The sequence below is a fragment of the Trachypithecus francoisi genome, unplaced genomic scaffold (assembly GCF_009764315.1).
Source record: "Trachypithecus francoisi isolate TF-2019V2 unplaced genomic scaffold, Tfra_2.0 Contig01579, whole genome shotgun sequence".
In the NCBI taxonomy this organism is placed as follows: Eukaryota; Metazoa; Chordata; class Mammalia; order Primates; family Cercopithecidae; genus Trachypithecus; species Trachypithecus francoisi.
The window spans coordinates 28786854-28809126 of NW_022681442.1; the positions used below are offsets into that span (position 1 = coordinate 28786854).

A 22273-nucleotide genomic window follows, 5' to 3' on the forward strand; every position below is an offset into this window, starting at 1 on the left:
AAAGTGGGCAACTCGATACATTATACTGTGTGTTAAATTCCAAGGTCAAGCATACACCCCCATGTCTATCATATCAACAAAAAAAGATCTCTCAGAGTGCTTGCTTTCTTTTAAATGCCATGTTTTGGCCGGGCACAGTGGCTTACACCTGTAATCCCAGTACTTTGGGAAACCAAGCCAGCAGGATCACTTGAGCCCAGCCTGGGCAACATAGTTAGACTCTCTCTCTCTATATATATATGTTATATATATATATATTATATGTGTGTGTGTGTGTATATATATATATTTTTTGGATACAGGGTCTTCTCGCTCTTTTGCCCAGGCTGGAGTGTAGTGGTGTGATCTCAGCTCACTGCTACCTCCACCTCCCGGACTTAAGCCATCCTCCCACCTCAGCCTCCCACGTAGCTGGGACCACAGGCGCACAGCACCATGCCCAGCCAAGTTTTGTATTTTTTGTAGAGATGGGGTCTTGCCATGTTACCCAGACTGGTCTCAAACTCTTGAGCTCAAGTGATCTGCCCAGCTTGACCTCCCAAAGCGCTGGAATTACAGGCGTGAGCCACCTCACCCAGCCTGTCTCTATTATTTAAAAAATAAAAATAAAAAAATAGCTGGGCACAGTGGCTCACTCCTGTAATCCCAGGCCAGGGTGGCTGGCCTATTATCCCAGCACTTTAGGAGCTCAAGGCAGGCGGATCACCTGAGGTCAGGAGATTGAGACCAGCCCGGCCAACATGGTGAAACCTCATCTCTACTAAAAATACAAAAATTAGCCAGGCGTGGTGGTGGGTGCCTGTAATCCCAGCTACTCAGGAGGCTGAGGCAGGAGAATCACTTGAACCTGGGAGGTAGAGGCTGCAGTGAACCAAGATCGCGCCACTGCACCCCAGCCTGGGTGATGGAGTGAGACTCTGTCTCAAAAACAAGCCATGTTTTAGCAACGGGGTATCTGACAAAACTTGTCTCTGCTTTCTCGGGATCTGATTTTAGCCTGTTTATGGGACTTTCCAAAGTATTCCAAACATCAGGAACATTCCCTGACAGAGAGAGGGGAGGACTCCTCAGGACAGAGTGTGGACCCAGCAGCACTGTCCAGCTGCCCTTGGCCCTGTGGTTTCTCTTTGGCCCCCAGCGCCCTGTCCTCAATGGCTGTGTGACAACCTCTCAGTCTCTGGGTAGAGAAAAGTGCTTGTGGTTTAGGATCTTGAGGTGCAATTCCCTGAAGACTGCAGAAGAAGAAAAGGGAACGAAGTGCAGCAAGAAAGAGCAGTAGCATTTTTGGGATCAATTTTTATTCGGGCTTCTCACAGTGGTTAGAGCCACTCTGTCTTCAGAACAATCACAGCACAGGAAATGCGTCACCGAGACTGCCCAGAAAAGTCTGACCAGCTGAATCTTATTGCTTAAAATACACATATTCACAATAACTGACAAAGGGTAACGTGCCTCACACAGGAATGTGTTCGCATTTGCAAATCTTCCGACTGGCTGTAGCACCAAACCCTCCACCAACCCCGTCTCATTCACGTGGAAAACCAGTCTCAGTCACATCTCCCTGGCCCCCTAAGGATTCCTTCAGCTCCCTATTAAATCTCTCTCTGAGCAGGGCAGCCTCCTGTGTCGGGGGCCAAACTGTGACTTGGGAACCAAGCCCAGCTCCGCAGGTTGCATTTCTGTCTTCTCGTGCCTTTAGGGTAGGACGCTGCAGTGAGTCCCACAGTTAACACTTGCCCAGTTCCCCACTCTAACTGGGGAAAGGAACTTGAGAGGGTCAGAACTTATCCATTTGATCTGTTAACTGAAAAAGGATTCATTTTGGTAAAACTTGTTCGCCTTTGAGACCCTTCATGAGTTATTTGGGGATTCTTAAAAAAAAAAAAAAAAAAGGTAGAAGGCAAGGCATCTGAGGGCTGTGACACACTCTGGCTGCCTCTGGCCACATGCTAGCTTGCTTGCACCTGTTGGACTCACCAGAGGGAGGTAGGCCCTGTGGCCCCACTATAGCCTGCACAGCCTCCTCCTGGCAATTCTGGGCAGGGCCGATGTCTGGGCCACAGCTAGTCCAAGCCTGTCATTGAAGACCCAATCAAGTTTCTGTCTGAAATTCCACCTTCTTCTGTCCCACGTGGTTGTGGACAACCCTGGGGGCTGGTACCGAGGACCAGCAGCAGCCGAGGGAGGCAGACAGGCTCAGAGCACGCTTCCATTTACAGGGAACAGAACACAGGCCTCCGAGTGTCCACGGAGCAATGTGCAAATCGCAGTGATGAGTAGAGTAAAACCTCTACTTCAAGCACAGTATCTGGCAAACACAGGGGACTGCAGTCGACAATGCTGCGGAGTACACCCGAGTACACAGTCAGACATTTGTTCGGTAAACAGTAAATGCTAAGATCAATGACCTTGAGAGGGCTGTCTGTGCTCCAGACGTGTGGTTCACGTGGGGAGAATGGCTGCCACTCAAAGTATCTTCACAGGAAAACAGGGCTTGAGGCTCACACACAATGGACAGACACATACGGCTCACCCAAAAAGTCACTGTGTATGGACTTCACTTTGTTCAACACGGATTTTGGTTTTGTGGAATCCAAATGCAGACATTTGTTTACCTCACAGCCTTGGATTTGTCTGTTTTTGGACATACATATATATATATTTTTTTTCTTTTTCTTTCTTTCTTCCATAACATCGATGCTTCGTCTGAATATCATCATTGTTCAAGAGTTGGGGGAAGAAATAGACTCTTCATACGCACAGGGCCGGGCGGGGAATGTTTGTTCTGGCTGTTTGCTGCCTCCATTCAGATTTTCCTGTCACAGCTCAGCTGGTGACCTGAAGCTGAGCAACAGGCACAAGCGTCCCCAGGGCCTTCCGGACGGCTGCTTTCACCTCCTGCCTGGGCCACCGAGTCTCTACACAGAAAAATGAGTCACCCGACTCAAAAGGGGTGGGGGCAGAGGCAGGGACAAGGCATGAAAACCACAGATAACCAAGGTATTTCTTCCAAGTGGTCAGTTTAAAACAAACAACAACCGCCACCAAAAAAAAAAAAGAAAGAAAAACCCACAACAAATATTTATTCAGAATCAAAGACAAAATTCTGTGCGAGAGCCAGGCAACAGGGGCCATCGCTTCCTCAGTCCGCGTCTGTTTCCTCATACAGAACAGTGAGACGTGAAGGCCCGCAGGGCGTGTGCTTGCAACACAGGCTGACACGGGTCTCCTGTGAACACAGACCAAAGGGCAGAGAGGCTGAGAGCTGCACCTCTATTCACTGCTGCAGCTTAGGGCCTCCGGCTCACAGAGGTTCCAAGACAGCTTCCACCCCAGCCTTCACACAAGACATCTTCTGGCTCAACGGCAGCCAGGCTCTTTGAAAGCCAACTTGGGAAAGAGCCACAAACGTCATTTTCCAGAAGAGAATTCTTGCCTGCCCACCGGTGAAGTTCGTGTTTTCAGCTGTCTTTTGTTGTTTGTGTTTAGAGGAAACAAACAAACAAGGAAAAGGCAGTATCATCTTTCACACCAGAACCAGCCTGTAGCCAGCCAGAGCCCGGGGAAGAGGCGCCTCAAGGGCACATGGGGTGCATCGATCTTGTCACCTGGAATTTGACAGATCAACAAGCCCCTACCAACCTATCATACAATGGCCCAGCACTCTCATCCTCCCACAGGATTAGCTCAATGCTGGCTCGCCAGCCACTGGCAGCCACAGGGACAAGCCCTGGGCCTCTGTGGGCTTCCTTTTTCATCCAGGGCCAAGATGGGCTGCCTCTCCTGGACTGAGACACAGCAATGTTCTCTTTTTTTTTTTTTTTTTTTTTTTTGAGATGGAGTCTGGCTCTGTCGCCCAGGCTGGAGTGCAGTGGCCGGATCTCAGCTCACTGCAATCTCCGCCTCCCAGGTTTACGCCATTCTCCTGCCTCAGCCTCCCGAGTAGCTGGGACTACAGGCGCCTGCCACCTCGCCCGGCTAGTTTTTTTTTTTTTTGTATTTTTTAGTAGAGACAGGGTTTCACGGTGTTAGCCAGGATGGTCTCGATCTCCTGACCTCGTGATCCGCCCGTCTCGGCCTCCCAAAGTGCTGGGATTACAGGCTTGAGCCACCGCGCCCGGCCGCAATGTTCTCTTAAACTAGAATCAGAGCATAAACCTAATCCATCACCAAGAATCATGTCAGGGCACAGTCCCAGCCTCTTTCCTTGGGGGCTTTTAAAACACATCTCTCTGATCCAAACAGGTAGATGAGATTTGACTTTAAAGAAAGGAGATGGAGTTGGAGTATGAGGAATGAGTCACAGAACCAACTTAGCCCTCCACAACACTGTGCCCTTGTGGAAGGAGAGGCATCCACACCCCAAACTGTACCTGGAGATGGAGGAAAATGCAGGAGAGAAGGAGGAAAACAAACAAAAAGGAACCAAGTGGCTGTACTCTGAAAGTCTCTGAAAGTCACTTAATGCTTCTCTCGTGGTTCTCCCCTACCCTGGTTGCTTTGCCAAGTTCTGGGTGCTGGCAGGGCCTGCTCTAGCTGGGGGAGCTGCTGCTCTGGGAGTTGGGAGAGTCCTGCTCATTGATGGTGTTCAGCAGCAGGCATGCGGGTGGCCGTGGCAGGTGCGGGTGCCCAGGCTCTCGAGCCTGCTCCTCGGAGGGCTGGCAGAGGCCTTCCTCCTCGTCACCAGGGGGCCGCACATGGCAGCTGTCGCAGAAGTCCAGGGGCCCATCCAGAGCATCATCGATGAGCGTGTTGAACTCTTTGAGGTCATCGTCATGGTGGCCTCGGTTGCACACACACACTTCAATGCCCGAGTCACCTGTGAAGCGGCGATGTCTCCCAGGCGTCTTCTCTTTGCTGTCGGGTGCGCCGTGTTCAGAGCTGTCATCTTTCAGCAGCTCCTCCCTACATTCTGCATCCTTGTCCAGGAAGGCCCCTGGGTCCAGTTCCCCCAGGCCGGCCACAGAGCCACTGGGCTCCATCCCCGGGGCTTTGGTGGCTGCTCGGTCAACTGGTAGGTCAGAGGGCTCAGGGTCAGCGATGCTTGGGGGTCTTGTGCTGCTTCTGCTGGGCCCAGACAAGGGGCTGCTCTGTGCCCCCTGGGATCCCCTGGTGGGATCGACGCCTGGGGGACTGCCACCTGCAGGGCCACACTGTGGAGGCAGCAGCTGCTGCTGCTGTAGCTGGAAGGCACTGTATGGTGGGGGAGGAGTTGGAGGTCGGTTCACCACTTCCTCATAAGGAGGTAGTAAATAGTTTGGCAAAAACCCTAAAATGAGGAGGTAGGAAGGAGAAATTACTGCGCTGGTCATGTTCTAGGGCAGACTGCAAAGCTCCCGCTGAGCATTTGCACTGTCTCTTCCCACCCCAGAGCACCCACCAAGTGATGGCTACAGCTCTTGGTTGTGGGCAGAGGAGAGACAGCTGTGAGCAATTCTGCAGAGAGAGAGAGGGACAGTTTGGGAGGGGCCTAACCTAGCTTCTTGAAATCTGAGAGCCCCTAAAGCTGCTTCATAGGCAAGGACTTCATGCCTGTTGGGAGTTAAGGCTGAGAATTAGGCAAACGTGGTAGATGGCCAAAAAATAACTTCTGCCTGGAATGGACCTATTTCCACATGCATACGAGTCTCGTGTTCTTACTTAGACTGTGTCCTTCATCCAAGTCCCATAGGCCTCAGGGCCAGGGTCCCTGACTTAAGACTTCTTAACTACTTTTTTTCCTCCTAACCTTCCAAATGCACTACACAGGGTCTTTTGCTAGGGGGTTAGAAATCTCTGTTGTCTGTAGTGTGGCTGGAGGTGGTCTGGAAACACAAACCAAACTTCACCTTGACTCAGATCAGGAGCAGATGGGTGACCGACGAAGGGTAAGGGTCCTCTGCCATCCAAGGCTTATTAAAAACATGCTAGGTGAGTTATTTTTTGAATGTGCTGAATGCCTTATGACACAGATAATTTAATTATAACATTACTAACATTTATTGAGCACTTACTATATGCCAGGCACTGTGCTAAGCACTTAACCCTTCTAGATGTGGAACTGAAATAATTATGGGCCGTCACGGTGGCTTACGCCTGTAATCTCAGCACTGTGGGAGGCTGAGGCGGGCAGATCACTTGAGCTCAGGCGTTCAAGACCAGCCTAACCACCATGGTAAAACCCCATCTCTACTAAAAATACAAAAATTAGCTGGGTGTGATGGCGCACCCTTGTAGTCCCAGCTACTTGGGAAGCTCAGGCACAAGAATCATTTGAACCCGGGAGGAGGAGGAGGTTGCAGTGAGCCGAGATTATGCCACTGCAGTCCAGCCTGGGTGACAGAGCAAGATTCTGTCTTCAAAAAAAAAAAAAAGAAACAATTGAGAAAGTTTATTTTGTAGAATACACGCAGACTGGCTTTGGAAAAGTGGACAGCTGGGCCTCCACTGACCCTTTGAGAGGTCACATGTAAGGAGCCCCAGGGAAGTCTGGGAAGTGCTCTTCACAGAGTCACTAAGTTTCTCGGTGCTCAAAAGTCCCAATGCCACCCCTCCAGTTGCCCCTTTCATGGCAACCTCTGCTCAGGCATATCACACAGAAATAAGCAAAATGGGAGAATTCAGGCCAATGAACCCCAAATCTCAATTCATTCACGTTATATACTGACTCCTGACCTCAAGTGATCTGCCCGCCTCGGCCTCCTGAAGTGCTGAGATTACAGGTGTGAGCCACCGAGCCCAGCCCACAACTGTTTCAGTTCCACATCTAGAAGGACTAGGTGCTTAGCACAGTACCTGGCATATAGTAAGTATCCAATAAATGTTAATAATTATTGTCCTATTATCTGACTATCTGCCATTAAAGAGAGAGAGGGATAGAGGAATGAAGGGAGGGAGGGAGGAAGGAAGGGAAAGAAAGGAAGGAAAATAAAGAGGAAGGAAAGGAAAGGAAAGGAGAGGAGAGGAGAGGAGAGGAGGGGGAGGGGAGGGGAGGGGACAGGAGGGGAGGGGAGGGGACAGGAGGGGAGCGGAGGGGAGCTTCATGCCTGTAATCCCAGCACTTTGGGAGGCCGAGGTGGGCAGATCACCTGACGTCAGGAGTTCGAGGCCAGCCTGACCAACATGGAGAACTCCCATCTCTACTAAAAACACAAAAATTAGCTGGGTGTGGTGGTGCATGCCTGTAATCCCAGCTACTTTGGAAGCTGAGGCAGGAGAATCACTTGAACCCAGAAGGCGGAGGTTGCAGTGAGCCAAGATCGTGCCATTGCACTCCAGCCCGGGCAACAAGAGCGAAGCTCTGTCTCAAAAAACAAAAAAAAAGGCCGGCGCGGTGGCTCAAGCCTGTAATCCCAGCACTTTGGGAGGCCGAGACGGGCAGATCACGAGGTCAGGAGATCGAGACCATCCTGGCTAACACGGTGAAACCCCGTCTCTACTAAAAAAAATACAAAAAAACTAGCCGGGCGAGGTGGCGGGCACCTGTAGTCCCAGCTACTCGGAGGCTGAGGCAGGAGAATGGCCTAAACCTGGGAGGCGGAGCTTGCAGTGAGCTGAGATCCGGCCACTGCACTCCAGCCTGGGCGACAGAGCAAGACTCTGTCTCAAAAAAAAAAAAAAAAAAAAAGAAAGAGGGAAGGAGGGAGGGAGGGAGGGAGGGAGGGAGGAGGGAGGGAGGGAGGAAGGGAGGAAGGGAGGAAGGAAGGAAGGAAGGAAGGAAGGAAGGAAGGAAAAAGAGGGAGGGAGGGATGGAAAGGCAGGCAGGCAGGGGAAGAAAGAGAGAAAGACAGAGAGAAAAAGAGGGAGGGAGAGAGGAAGGAAGGAAGGTAGGTAGGTAGGAAGGTAGGTAGGTAGGTAGGCAGGTGCTAAAAGAGCAGAGATCCAGCCAGAACCCAGCAACTATGAGCTTTGGAATGGCCCAGTGGCTTCAGGGAACTGCATCCCTAGCACCTGCTCCTCCGTGCTGAAGGAGTGCCCCCTTGTTCCTGTACTTTCAAGACCTTGCTTTATGGAGAGGCAGGGAGAGGACAAACCCCCTATGCCTACAGGGGCCCTGGCCACCAATATTCAGTCTGAGCCCGGGGTCTTTGCACCTGTGCTCCTGAGGGTGGGTATGGGGGCTCGGGTGTACGTACTGAAATAAAATGGCAGCGCTGAGTAATTGTGGGCTTCTCGGTAGGCGATCAGGTTGATTTCATGTTGCCGCTGCTGGGCCTGAAGACGGTGCTTGGCTCGGCGGTGGTGGCAGACACAGCAGCAGCTCAGGATGATGATGATGGTCCACACCAGCCAGAACCCTGGGGAGTGGGCAAGGCAAGACAGAGAGGCACTCACACACAGTGAGTACCAGCCAGAAGGGCAGCTTGCAGAACAGGGAGGTCCCTGGACGGTGCCCATGTGGTTGAAGCTGGCATGGCTGGGCCTCACCCAGTTAATTTACATGGAAGCCATGTGATCAATTTTCATAAATGTTTGTGCCAGAGTGAAAGACACATGGGACAGAAGTGGGCAGGAATGTAAGAATGATGACAACAGATCGGGTATGGTGGCTCATGCCTGTAATACCAGGCCAAGGTGGGTGGATCACCTGAGGTCAGGAGTTCGAGACCAGCCTAGCCAACGTGGTGAAACCCCATGTTTACTAAAAATACAAAACTCAGCCAGGTATGGTGGCAGGCGCCTGTAATCCCATCTACTTAGGAGGCTGAGGCACGAGAATCACTTGAATCCAGGAGACGGAAGTTGTAGTGAGCCAAGATTGCGCCATTGCACTCCAGCCTGGCCAACAGAGCAAGACTGTCTCAAAAAAAAGAATGGCGGGCGTAGTGGCTTACGCCTGTAATCCCAGCACTTAGGGAGGCCGAGGCGTGCAGATCACCTGAGTTCAGGAGTTCAAGACGAGCCTGGCCAACATGGTGAAACCCTGTCTCTACTAAAAATACAAAAATTAGACAGGCATGATGGCATGCACCTATAATCCCAGCTACTCAGGAGGCTGAGGCAGGAGAATCGCTTGAACCCAGGAGGCAGAGGCTGTAGTGAGCCAAGATTGCACCACTGCACTCCAGCCTGGGTGAGCAAAACTCCATCACAAAACAAAACAAAACAAAACAGAATGATAACAACAAAGCAGGTCTCTCATTCCAGGATGCCTCCAGCACCTTGGAGGAAGGCATGAGTGCCAAGGCATCTCTCCAGCACCACTGATGGGTACCCCCTGCATTATAGGTTTTGTGAGCATTAAATATGCTCACCTTCTGGGATGGTCTCCTCCTCCTCTCTTAAGAGATCTCTGAGAAAATGCTCCACTTTCTTAGCGCCCATCTCCCCTCCCCACCAACTCAGAGGATCAGCACTTGCAAGGGGGCTCAGAGGGGCCTCCCGACAAAAGAAGTCTTAGGATTCTCCTGATAGCATCAAAAAGATCAGGTGCTTTTCTCTATCATGTATGCCTCTGTAATACAAGAATCACTACAGTTAGAGGTGGAAAAATTCTAATTGCCTCAGGTCCATCTCCTCCCTAGAGAGTGTAAATGATTTCCTCTGCTCTCGACATAATCCTAATCGGGTACGATTCCATCTCCCACTGCCACAATCAACTCTCCCTCCCTTTGGCCTGCCTTTGCAGTAGACGCAGCGCTATCAGCAGCCCCTTCTTCCTCCCTGCTCCAGGAAAGGGTGGCGGAACAGAGGCCAAGCCCCACAGCGCTTTATTTCCATCTGTGCTGTCTCTGGGATCATACTCAGAGAATCTCAGCAAACCACAGTATAAGACCTCCTCTCCAATTTTTAAATGTGTGGCACAACAGGCTTCTAATTTTTTTTTTTTTTAGTTAATGAGGAATTTTGTTTTTAACATACACACACATACACATACACACACGACGGGGAAAGAACTGAAAGGAAAACAAAAATAATGACATCTTTAAATGACAGAATAAGAAATTTAAATTTTCTTCTTTTGATTATTTTCTTTCAAATTATAAAACTAGAAACAAATTAATTTTCTTTTTTTCTGAGACAGGGTCTTGCTCTGTCACCCAGGATGGAGTACAGTGGCGCGATCACAGCTCAACCGAAGCCTCAACCTTCTGGGCGCAAGCTGTCCTCCCAACTCCACCTTCTGAGTAGCTGGGATTACAGGCACACACCACTGTGCCTGGCTTTCTCACTGTGTTGCCCAGGCTGGTCTTGAACACTGGGCTCAAGGGATCCTCCTGTCTCAGCCTCCCAAAGTGCTAGGATTACAGGTGTGAGCCACCGCGCCTGGCCAAAACAAATTAAATTTAAAAAATATCTATGACTAATTTTACTTTAGCTAGCCTTTTTTTTTTAATCAATTAATTTCTGGGTAGGTTTTTAAATTCCTCTAGGAATATGACTACACAATGAAATAATATAAATCATTAAAAAATTACACAATATTATTTTTGACAAACAGTTTCTGATATTAAATGAAAAATGCAGATGACAAAATAAAATATGATCCTAACTTTTGCTCAAAAAAATTACGTATGGGCAGGTGCAGTGGCTCATACCCTGTAATCCCAGCACTTTGGGAGGCCGAGGTGGGCAGATCACAATGTCAAGAGATAGACACCATCCTGGCCAACATGGTGAAACCCCATCTCTACCAAAAATAAACACGAACATTAGCCGGGCATGGTGGCGCACGCCTGTAGTCCCAGCTACTCAGGAAGCTGAGAATCGCTTGAACCCAGGAGGCAGAGGTTGCAGTGAGCCGAGATCGCGTCACTGTACTCCAGCCTGGCAACAGAGTGAGATTCAGTCTTAAAAAAAGAAGTATATATGGACAGAAAAAGGAGGGGTATAGTCAGGAAGCTCTAACCATGGGGTAACTCTGGATGACAGACAGTACCAGTTCCTTTGTTCTTTGCTTATCTCTATTTCCTAATTTTTCTAAGATGGACATATACTTCTCTGTAGTAGGAAGAATATTTTTTTCTCAATGAAAAATGTATCGAATGAATAATTTTAAGATGAGTTGTTACTAAATAAGAATAGATAATATTGTTTGTTCTCTATTATTGAAAAACTTCCATTGTTTTCCATTCCAAATGCTATGTGTATTTTTTATCATCTGCTTTGTAATTATAAATTTGTGTTTAAAATTTTTAAAGTATTTCCATATGTATCTCTTGTCAGAATGAGTTAAATCAAGTTAACCTTGTTTAAAAACAGAAAAAAATGCCTCCCTCCCCCACAAAACAGACATATAAAAATGAACAAATCCTTGATATTTTTCCCCCTTATTTGTATATACACAATTTTCCAAAAGATCCCCTGGCATTTAGGGTGTGGCATCTGGTGACAGCTCTTTCTCTGTCCCCCTGGGATGCCCCCATTGAATCTCCCCACAAAGCTGCCCTCCACCAAGTGGGGCAGGATGGTGACATGCCCCCCAGCCCCGGCAGGCTGGCACTACCATTCCACGGCACCTAATTGCTTTCAGTAGGTATCACTGTTCAACCAAACCTTCATGCTGCAGCCTTGCAGCAAGAGAACAGAGGATTTTTTCCGTTACCCATCAGCAGACAGGAAAATCCATTCCTAACCAGAGACCATAAAGTGAACTTAGAAGTCTCCCTTTTGGTCTTTCCCGGTTCACTGGTCAAACTTGCTCAACTTACGTTTCTTTCTTTATGAATACTGCCTGACTTAAGAGTAGACATTGGCAGAGGAGCCCTCAGAGAAGGGTGGAGAGGCTGGAAAGGAGTTATGGAGGTGAAACCGGCTACAGACATAGTTTGATAACATCTCCTAGGGTTGTTTGGGTGGACACTCTGCTTAAGAACCTGGCTGCATGTGTATTCTGGAGTCAAGTCTAAATGATTCTGGGCTGACAACCATTTGGTATTACCTATACTTCTCTCACTTTCTCAGTGTAATCTCACACTCCATTATACTTCTGTGTTACTTTATAACTTTATTTTTTTTTTACTTTATTTTTATTTATTTATTTTGTGAGACAGGGTCTTATTCTGTCGCTCAGGCTGGAGTGCACGGGTACTCGGCTCACTGCAACCTCCGCCTCCCAGGCTCACGTGATTTTTGTGCCTCAGCCTCCTGAGTAGCTGGAACTACAGGTGTGTGCCACTATGTCCATCTAATTTTTTTTTTTTTGTATTTTTAGTAGAGACAGGGTTTTACCATGTTGGCCAGGCTGGTCTCAAAATCCTGAGCTCAAGTGATCCACCTGCCTTGGCCTCCCAAAGTGCTGGGACAGCAGGCATGAGCCACTGCACCCTGCCAATTTTTTTAAACTTATTTAATTTTTTTTTTTTGAGACGGAGTCTCGCTCTGTTGCCCAGGCTGGAGTGCAGTGGCCAGATCTCAGCTCACTGCAAGCTCCGCCTCCTGGGTTCCCGCCATTCTCCTGCCTCAGCCTCCCGAGTAGCTGGAACTACAGGCGCCCGCCACCGTGCCCGGCTAATTTTTTTTGTATTTTTAGTAGAGACGGGGTTTCACCGTGTTAGCCAGGATGGTCTCGATCTCCTGACCTTGTGACCCGCCCGTCTCGGCCTCCCAAAGTGCTGGGATTACAGGCGTAAGCCACCGCGCCAGGCCTTTTAAACTTATTTTTAAGAGACAAGGTCTCACTGTCACCCAGGGTAGAGTGCAGTAGTGTGAACACAGCTCACTGCAGCCTTGATCTCCTGGGCTCAAGTGATCCTCCTGCTCCGGCCTCCTGAGTAGCTGGGGCTACTGGCATGCACCACTACACCCGGCTAATTTTGTTGTTGTTGTTGTTGTTGTTGTTGTTGCTGCTGTTGTTGTAGAGATGAGGTCTCACCAGGTTGCCCAGGCTGGTCTCAAACAAACTCCAGTCTCAAGCAATCCTCCTGCCTCAGCCTCCCAAAGTGCTGGGATTACAGGTATGAGACACTGCAGATGGCCAAACTTTAAAATTTTAAAAGTACATTCTCCCATTAGATAATCAGCATCTGCTTGGCAGTGGCTCCCAACTAAAATCCTAGCTACTTGGGATGCTGAGACGAGAGAACTGCTTCTTATGAGGTCAGCCTGGGCAACACAGTGAGACCCCATCTCTAAAAAAAAAAAAAGACAGCCAGCATCTAACTCTACTGGTTTTTCGCCTGGCCACCAGTCATTTTTTCAATAGTTCTCTACCTAAGGGTAAATCAACTTCTAACTTTTATACTGCAATATATATGATCTATTTCACAGCTTTTACAATTTTTTTAAAAAATTAATTTAAAAAATTTTTAAATTAATTTTTAAGCTGTCACCCAAGCTGGAGTGCAGTAGAGACCAGAACTCACTACAGCCTCCAACTCCTGGGCTCAAGGGATCCTCCCACTTCAGCCTCTCTAGTAGCTAGGACTACAGGTGCACACCACACCTGACAAATTTTTAAATTTTTTGTAGCGATGGGGGTGGTCTCACTTTGTTGCCCAGGCTGGTCTCAAACTCCTGGCTTCAAGCAATCCTCCCACCTTGGCTCCCAAAGTGCTAGGATTACAGGTATAAGCCACCACACATTGGCCAACATGGTTGTTTTTGTTTTGTTTTGTTTCGTTTTCCCCGTTTTAAAGAAAATCACATGCATTGGTTTTCATGTTCGCCAAGTATTTCTGCTTCTTCTCCTTCTAGGCATGTGGGTAGGCTTGAACTTCCTGACCCCCTTGTGACTAGGTGAGGCTTTGGGACTAAGTCTAACTAATGAATCAAGATTGGATGTGATATGTGTCACTTAGAGGCCAAAATATGCCTTGCTAATATGAGACCCTCCATTAGTCTTCCTTCTGTTTTGGCAATTGGCAACATCCCAGATGGTGATTTCACATCAGTCTGGGCCCCAGAGGACGGTGAAGTGGAAACAAAAGTCTCATCCAACCTTCGACGGACATACAGTGTGAGTGAGGAATAAACCTGCTGTTTTACAGGTCACTAGGATTTTGGACTTGCTTGTTCCTGTGGCATCACTTAGCCTATCCTGACTACTGCAGTGTGATTACAAATTTTTCTTGGGGAGAGAATTTAAAGTATTCATCAGATTTTTAAAGGAATCCTTGATCCAGAAAAAGACTAGATTCACTGAACCAGAAGTATAAAAAGAAAAAAAAAAAAAGAGGACTTTTTTTTTTTTTTTTTGAGACAGGGTCTTACTCTGTCACCCACGCTGGAGTGCAGTGGTGTGATCTCAGCTCATTGCAACCTCCACCTCTTGGGTTCAAACGATTCTCCTGCCTCAGCCTCCCAAGTAGCTGGAACTACAGGCGTGCACCACCACACTCAGCTAATTTTGTATTTTTAGTGGAGATGGGGTTTCGTCTTGGTGGCCAGGCTGGTCTTGAACTCCTGACCTTTGGTGATCTGCCTGCCTCGGCCTCCCAAAGTGCTAGGATTACAGGTGTGAGCCACCACGTCCGGCTGCTTTTTTTTTTTCTAAGGAAATATTAGGCAGGGCAGAAGGTGACTGCAAAAAGAAATCAGCCAACACAAGGTCGGGCATGGTGGCTCACACCTGTAATCCCAACACTTTGAGAGGCCAAGGTGGGTGGATCACTTGAGGTCAGGAGTTCGAGACCAGCCTGGCCAACACAACGAAACCCCATCTCTACTAAAAATACAAAAATTAGCCAGGCATGGTGGCACATGCCTATAATCCCAGCTACTCAGGAGGCTGAGGCAGGAGAATCACTTGAACCGAGGAGGCAGAGATTGCAGTGAGCCAAGATCACACCACTGCACTCTAACCTGGGCAACAGAGCGAGACTCTACTCCTGCCTCAGCCTCCTGAGTAGGTGGGATTACAGACGTGCACCAGCAGGCTGGGCTAAGTTTTATATTTTTAGTAGAGACAGGCTTTTACCATGTTGGCCAGGCTGGTCTTGAACTCTTGACCTCAAGTGATCCACCCACCTCAGCCTCCCAAAGTGCTGGGATTATAGGTGTGAGCCACCACGCCTGCCTAACTTAGGAAAAATTTTAGTCTTTTAGCTAGATTTCAAAACTAAGGAAGAAAGTTCATTTTCACATTTTTTACTTTTTTTTATGGAGTGCTTCACAAATTTGCCTGCTATCCTTGGCTGGGGTCACACTAATCTCACTATCATTCCAATTTTAGTATAGGTGCTGCTGAAGCAAGCACAAGGAAGAAAGTTTAAAAAAAGGGAAACCTGGCCGGGCGCGGTGGCTCACGCCTGTAATTCCAGCACTTTGGGAGGCCGAGGCGGGTGGATCACAAGGTCAGGAGATCCAGACCATCCTGGCTAACACGATGAAAGCCGGTCTCTACTAAAAATACAAAAAATTAGCCAGGCATGGTGGCGGGCGCCTGTAGTCCCAGCTAGTCGGGAGGCTGAGGCAGGAGAATGGCGTGAACCCGGGAGGCGGAGCTTGCAGTGAGCCAAGATTGTGCCACTGCACTCCAGCCTGGGCGACGAGAGCGAGACTCTGCCTCAAAAGAAAAAAGGAAAACCCAACCAAAGACACACCAGCGACAGAAATACAACCCTCCTTTCCCTGACAAACACACACCTACCAAGAGACTATATTCCTCAATGACAAGTTTGAAAATTGTGAGTTCACTGTGGGGTGCATTTGTCATGCTAAGCAAAATGGAAAACATGTTTTTAAAAACAATCACAGTGCAGTGTAGGAACTGAGTCATGTGCCCCATGACTACACTACAAACCCCAAGAGTTCACTACAAACTTGGGAAAACACCACTCTTCAACTGGCAGGAAATTCCCCATGAGGAGGATCAAGCATACTGTAAGTGAGCTCTCCTCCCATCCTGCATGACGGTGGGTGACTGGCTCCCCTGGCTCTTCCTTGCTCTCAGCAGGAGCTCCTGCCACTGCCACAGTGGAAAAGGCCTGAATTTGGGAAACGAAGACGTCAGAGACTTGCAACTTCATCTGAAAGCCCAGCCAACTTTCCTACAAGCATGACTGCAGACGTGGAAAAGGCAGATGGCCTGGGTTCAAAGCCCAGCTTAAAAACACATATTCTAGCTTTGTGACCTTGGTCATTTTGGTTTTACTTCCCTCATCTGTAAAACAGGGAGAATAAAGGTCTCTAACTTATTGGGTCACTGTGAGGACTAAATGAGTTAATATATGTACTGTACGCCGAACTATGGTTGACATATGGTAAATTCTTAGTATGTTTATTGTTGTTGTTACAGGTTTAACCATAGATGGGAAAGGTTTCCTTTATAATTTCCTTTCAATTTCCCTTTTGACCCCCAAAAAGTATTCCATAAAGAAACACAGGGCCCGGTGTGGTGGCTCATGCCTGTAATCCCAGCACTTGGGGAGGCTGAGGCAAGTGGATCACTTGAGGTCAGAATTTGGAGACCAGCCTGGCCAACACGTTGAAACCTCATCTCTACTAAGCATACAAAAATTAGCTGAGCGTGGTCGCACGCACCTATAATTCTAGCTATTTGGGAGGCTGAGGTGGGAGAATTGCTTGGATCCGGGAAGTGAGATCATGCCACTGCACTTCAGCCTGGGCAAGGGAGTGAGACGCTGTCTCAAAAAAGAAAAGAAAAAAGGAAACACGGGTTAGGAACAAGTCCCTAGTCTGCTTTTAGGTTCTGTTCTTGGCAAAATTTACTGGAAATTCAGTCAACTCCTATTTACTGAGCTCTTGCTAACAATGGGTATCTTAAGACAAACCGAAAAAACAAACAAACAAACAAAAAAAAAAAAAACAGCAGGTAAAAAACGAAGCTTGGGCAACATGGCGAAACCTTATCTCTACAAAAAAATATAAAAATTAGCTGGGCGTGGTGGCATGCACTCCTAGTCCCAGCTACTCAAGTGGCTGAGGCGGGAGGATCCCTTGAGTCCAGGAGGTTAAGGCTGCAGTGAACAAAGATCACGCCACTATACTCCAGCCTAGGTGATAGAGTGAAATCTTGTCTTACACACAAAAAAAGAGGAAGGAAGGAAGGAAGTGGGAGGGGGAAGGGGGGCGAGGGGGAAGGAGGAGGGGGAAAGGCTGGGGAAAGGGGAGGGGAAGGTTGGGGGAAGGGTACGGGAGGGTGGGCGAAAGGGTACGGGAGGGTGGAAGGGAGGGGAAAGGAAGAGTGGAGAAGGAGGGGAGAGAGGAGGAGTGAGATGGGAGGGAGGGAAAGGAAAGAGAGCGAGCGAGAGAAAGAGAGAGAGAGAGAATGAAAAATGAAAAACAAGTTGGGCAGCATTGACAGGATTTGCTAATAGCCTGTTTCGTGTCACTTCAGGGAAATTCCACTGTCCAGAAACACATCCCTCTCCCTCCTAAAGCCCAAACCAGGGGAAATTGATGCCTGGGTGAAATTCTCCCAAATGATCTCAAGGGCAGAAATTCCCAACTTTGATCTCTCCCTAGAAAATGTAGCTTGCTGAGTGGAGAGAGCCCCCGGGATGAGAACTGGGAGGAGTGGTTTTGGGGTTTGGGCCACTGGACATCTTATCTCCTCCCTACTGGATTACCTTCTGAAGGTAAGAACTCTGTCTCTCCAATTTCCAGCCCAGAGGAGGTCACAGCATCAACTAGGAACCTGTTACAATCACACATTCTCAGGTTTTTTAATTCTCAGTTTTGAATCAAAAGCTTTGGGAGTAGGGCCCAGAAGAGTGTGTTTTCAGTAGCCCTTAAGGAAATTCTGATGGCAGCCGAAGTTCAAGAGCACTGGAATAAGGGTTTGATGAATGAATAACTGATGGAATGATGAATTAAAGTACACGTGCCATAACAATGCATGGAGATAATACTAACAATGATCTGGTCCTTATAGCCTCAACTACTGCCCCTGTAAAATAGGATCTTCTGCTCTCATCACATGCAGGCCCAATAACTGGTTTAGGTTACGAAAAATTGAGAAGACACGTGGGAAAGGTTGCGGCCAGAGCTCAGTCTACGTGTGCTTGTGTGTCTGTGTAAACCGCGCACGTGTGTGTGTAAGTACGTATGTGAGAATTGAGAATTTTCCTCAGCACACAGGAAAATTCAGTTTAGTAGAGGCAAAGGGTGGGTAGAAATGGCATTTTTTCCCTGAGGCCTTTCCTGTAGGCAACTATAGTTAAAGAGTTGCCCCGTCTGATGAAAACTCTGCCAAAAGATTTCCTGGCTGAGGATTTTTCTTTCCAAAGGAAGGTGGGAAGGAAATCAGCCCAAAGCCCAAGACTTTCACACTTCAGGCAAAGTTGAGAGGTATTAGAGGGAACAGGGCTGAAAGCAACAAAAAGTGCCGTTTTGATGAGAACTTCAGGTGTTTGTTCCAACATCAACCTCCCTCCCATACACGCTAGGCAGCGGCCATGACCTCAATAAAGAGGGGTATCGGAGGACTTCCTGAGAGGGGCGTTTTGCTTTTATGCCTCCCATGCCTCCAGAACGTAGAAAACACGTGCCAGCTCGTATAACAGGGCACCTTTTCTCTCCGTCTAGACACTGCTCTCTGCTGGGCCTCCTCCTTTCCCAAATGCCCATAGCTGGAGAGACACTTAGCCGTTCATGCAGCTCTTTCTCTGACGTTCTTTGAGTTCTTGGGCTGAGGCACCTGCTTTCCCAGACTACCTCCTTGCCCTCTGGGTCTCCCTGTCCCTGCCACTCCACCCCCCGGCCCTGGCTTTGGTGACCCAATTCCGGTGGCTCCTGAGTCGACTCTGCCAAAAGCCCAGGAGGCTCTGTCAATCTGAGATGGGGCCATGAGCAACTTCGTTCTTTTTCGCAACTGATGCCGCCTGGCCAGGCCCCAGAGAAACAAACTGCAGCTCTGTGGCTTTTTGGCAGCCCAGCTTCGACTTTTGTTTTAACAAAGGGTGGGAGGGAGAATTTGAACCCTGTGGTTATCTGCATTTTAAAACATTTAAACAGAGTCTGTCTACCTGCTTGGCACTGTGTGTCCTCTAGTAAGTTTCTCAGCCCCACCCCTTCTAAAATAGCAACAATGACTGTGCCCTCCTTCTTTGCTGCTTATATATCTGCAGGTCTGGTGGGGATATCTTGGGCCCTGTGCTCTCCTGAACCGGACTGCTCCTGGAATTCCTCAGAAAGGCAGATGAGCCCATCCTCAGTCCTCAAAAGGGAAAGGCGAGAGTGAGGGAGAGGTCTTGTTTGGAGGAACCACTCCTGTTGGCTACAAATACAACTGCATTTCAGAGGGAAAGACCTCCCAGCCAAGAGTCTAATTTCCTCTCTGGCCCAAACAATAGTCCTTCTGGCTGCTTTCTTGCCGTATCACTGACACGGGGGTTGGCGGGGGGATGAGAAAGGGGAAAAGGGCAGATAGGATGGTGGGGGCAAGGGCATGGTTTGACAAACCCAAAGTCTGTTTCCAAATGGAGGCAGTGATGAGGGCTTAGAATCATCTGGGGAAACCATCTGCAGTCTCCTTTCTCAAGAGACAATTGTAAGAACTACTGTGATGTCAGTCACCTGGGACCTCCCTGTCCTAAGGACCACCTCCCTCCCAACACCCTCTCTTTCTTTGTCCAGGATCCTACACTGTCTCATCTGAATTCCAGGAAGGTCAGAGTACAAAGAGTGTCAGTTTCAACAACCCTGGGCCACTCCCTGAAGACCCTAACAACATCACCACTGTCATGCAACTTGAAGAAGCAAGTGGTTCTGGCCTCGGTCAAACCAGTGGCAAGACAAGGATGGTTTCCACATGGTAATTTTTTTTTTTTTTTAGATGGAGTCTCGCTCTGTTGCCCAGGCTGGAGTGCAGTGGTGCAACCTTGGCTCACTGCAACCTCTGCCTCCCGGGTTCAAGTGATTCTCCTGCCTCAGCCTCCTGAGTAGCTGGGACTACAGGCGCCCGCCCCCATGCCCAGCTAATTTTTGTATTTTTAGTAGAGAGGGGGTTTCACCATGTTGGCCAGGCTGGTATTGAACTCTTGGGCTCAAATGATCCACATGCCTTGGCCTCCCTAGGTGCTGGGATTATAAGCGTGAGCCACTGCACCCAGCCTCCACATGGCATTCAGCCGACAGTGAAAGGTTAGGTACACCGGAGAATCCTCCAGGAGCTTCCATGTGAGAACTGGGTAAGAAATAAAAGGAGCTGAGCCTCAAGACTCCCTCTCTCCAGAAGGTCCTCTATAGGCAGGGACCTAGGGAAAGATTGTTCCTTTCCGAAGGACCCTCAGAAACAGAGGCACTCCATGAGGTTCCATGGGAAATTCTGGAAGCCCCTTGGTCCTTACAAGAAAATGGCACAGTGACCATCTAGAGTGGCCTGGCATTCACAGTAGCTTGGCTTGCAACCCCTCTCTGCAAAATCAGCAAGCAGCCGGGTGCGGCGGCTCACGCCTCTAATCCCAGCACTTTGGGAGGCCGAGGCGGGCAGATCGCGAGGTCAACAGATTGAGACCATCCTAGCCAACATGGTGAAACTCCACCTCTACTAAGAATACAAAAATTAGCTGGGCACGGTGGCACGCACCTGTAGTACCAGCTACTCAGGAGGCTGAGGCAGGAGAATCACCTGAACTCAGGAGGCAGAGGTTGCAGTGAGCCGAGATCACGCCACTGCACTGCAGCCTGGTGACAGTGAGACTCCGTCAAAAAAAAAAAAAAAAAAAGGCAAACCAGGGCTTCTGGGCTGGCCCAAGGATGGACCTAAGCTGTTGTCAGCTCAGCACACAATGGAGGGGGCATCCAGGAGACCCAGGCAAGAGCTTCTGCAGCAGACCTTGCTGAAACCATATTCTCCAGTCTTCAGCTAACAAAGTCCAAAGAGCACCAGAACTCTCTTCCTCTACAAAGGAAGTACTTCTGGAACCCATAAACAGATTCCACTCACCAACACTGTCCCCATGAGAATCCGAAAAGGGCTACAGAGGCCGTAATTGGGACCCTGGGATACTGAGAGACACCCGAGCAAGGACTTACACCAGAGTTCATAGTAGTAGTTGCAGCACTGAGACTGTCCACAGCAGTGTCCTGTGTCACAGATGTAGCTTTGATTGTTGGTACCCACACAGGCTTCCTTATCCTAAAAAATTTAAAAAGCACGTTAGCATATTAAATGACAGCTTTTCAACACTTTCCTTCTCATCACTGTCCTCCTGGTTGTCTATTCACCTGCCCACAAAACAGTCTGTATCAATGTTTATTCCATTACGAAAAACAACTTTGGCCAGGCGCGGTGGCTCACACCTGTAATGCCAGCACTTTGAGAGGCCAAGGCAGGCAGCTTGCAAGGTCAGGAGTTCGAGACCAGCCTGACCAACATGATGAAATCCCGTCTCTACTAAAAATACAAAAATTAGTCAGGCGTAGTGACACGAGCCTGTAATCCCAGCTACTCAGGAGGCTGAGTCAGGAGAATCGCTTGAACCGGGGAGGCAAAGATTGCAGTGAGCCGAGATTGTGCCACTGCACTCCAGCCTGGGTGACAGAGCGAGACTCCGTCTCAAAACAAAACTTTAAAAGATTTACACAACAACAAAAGAGCTTAGGAAAAAAATATGGTTTATTAAAGAGGAGAGGAGATTCAGGACACAAAAGCAATTGGCAGAGTAAGTTTTCCTCGGACAGGACAGGAAAGTGCTGCCTCACTTTCTTTATGTCCAAGTAGAAACATTTCATGTTCTGGTGCTAACCTCAGCCAGTAGAAGGGTGATGATTCTTTGGTAATTAGCAGTATGTTTTAAATAAAATCGGCTTTTCTGTGAAACTTCCTGGAATAATTAATGCAGTATGTATTCTAGGATTAGCATTTGCTCAGTTATCCCAATTCTCCTTTTTAAAACACTTGCTCTCCAAGGTTAACTCACAGTGTGATCCTAAAGAGGGCAACAACAAAAAAAAATCTACAACTGAAATTCTTCACTTTTCAATAAAGGGCCGAACTGCTCAGACAACACAGTCCAATTTCAATCTGCTAGATCATTTTTGCTTATTGAATAAGAATCCTGACTGGATCCAGGATTCATACTGTCCCTTGTTAGGGACACTCACATAGATGCTGAGTGGCCATCTAGCAGTCTGCCACATTCTGTCCACAGCACTGGTGGATGAGGATGGAAACATTTAAAAAAATATTTCACATGTAAGATATAAAATATCTCCCAGACCAACATTAACCTTAGCCCAAAATGTACTTGGGACCACTATGCAGATGATGAAACCTGTAAAGCATCTGCTATATGTGGCCTTCAACATTTCTTCATCCTAAACAATAACACAGTCACTTACTGGACGCTGTCTTTGTGCCAAGCATTGTGTTGGATTCAAGGGATACAAAGATGAATAAGACATTGTCCTTATCCCCAAGAAGCTCAGAGTTAAGAAGGAAAAAAGC

At 48.3% G+C, this 22273-nt stretch overlaps 1 protein-coding gene across 3 annotated transcripts in view; it reads right to left on the reverse strand.

The window, feature by feature from the left end:
- Nucleotides 1-1279: 1279 nt before the first annotated feature.
- The window catches only part of WBP1L (WW domain binding protein 1 like), a 74194-nt gene continuing 53200 nt past the window's right edge, over nucleotides 1280-22273 (reverse strand). For 2 of the 3 annotated variants that reach the window (XM_033184348.1, XM_033184356.1), the window contains exons 2-5: nucleotides 20860-20962; nucleotides 8115-8276; nucleotides 4129-5269; nucleotides 1280-3803 (exon numbers count right to left, since the gene is read on the reverse strand). In XM_033184348.1, the coding sequence (XP_033040239.1) occupies nucleotides 4533-5269; nucleotides 8115-8276; nucleotides 20860-20962 (1002 nt within the window). In that variant the 3' untranslated portion in view covers nucleotides 1280-3803; nucleotides 4129-4532. The remainder of the gene's footprint in view (nucleotides 3804-4128; nucleotides 5270-8114; nucleotides 8277-20859; nucleotides 20963-22273) is intronic. The other variant, XM_033184363.1, reaches the window with a different exon arrangement.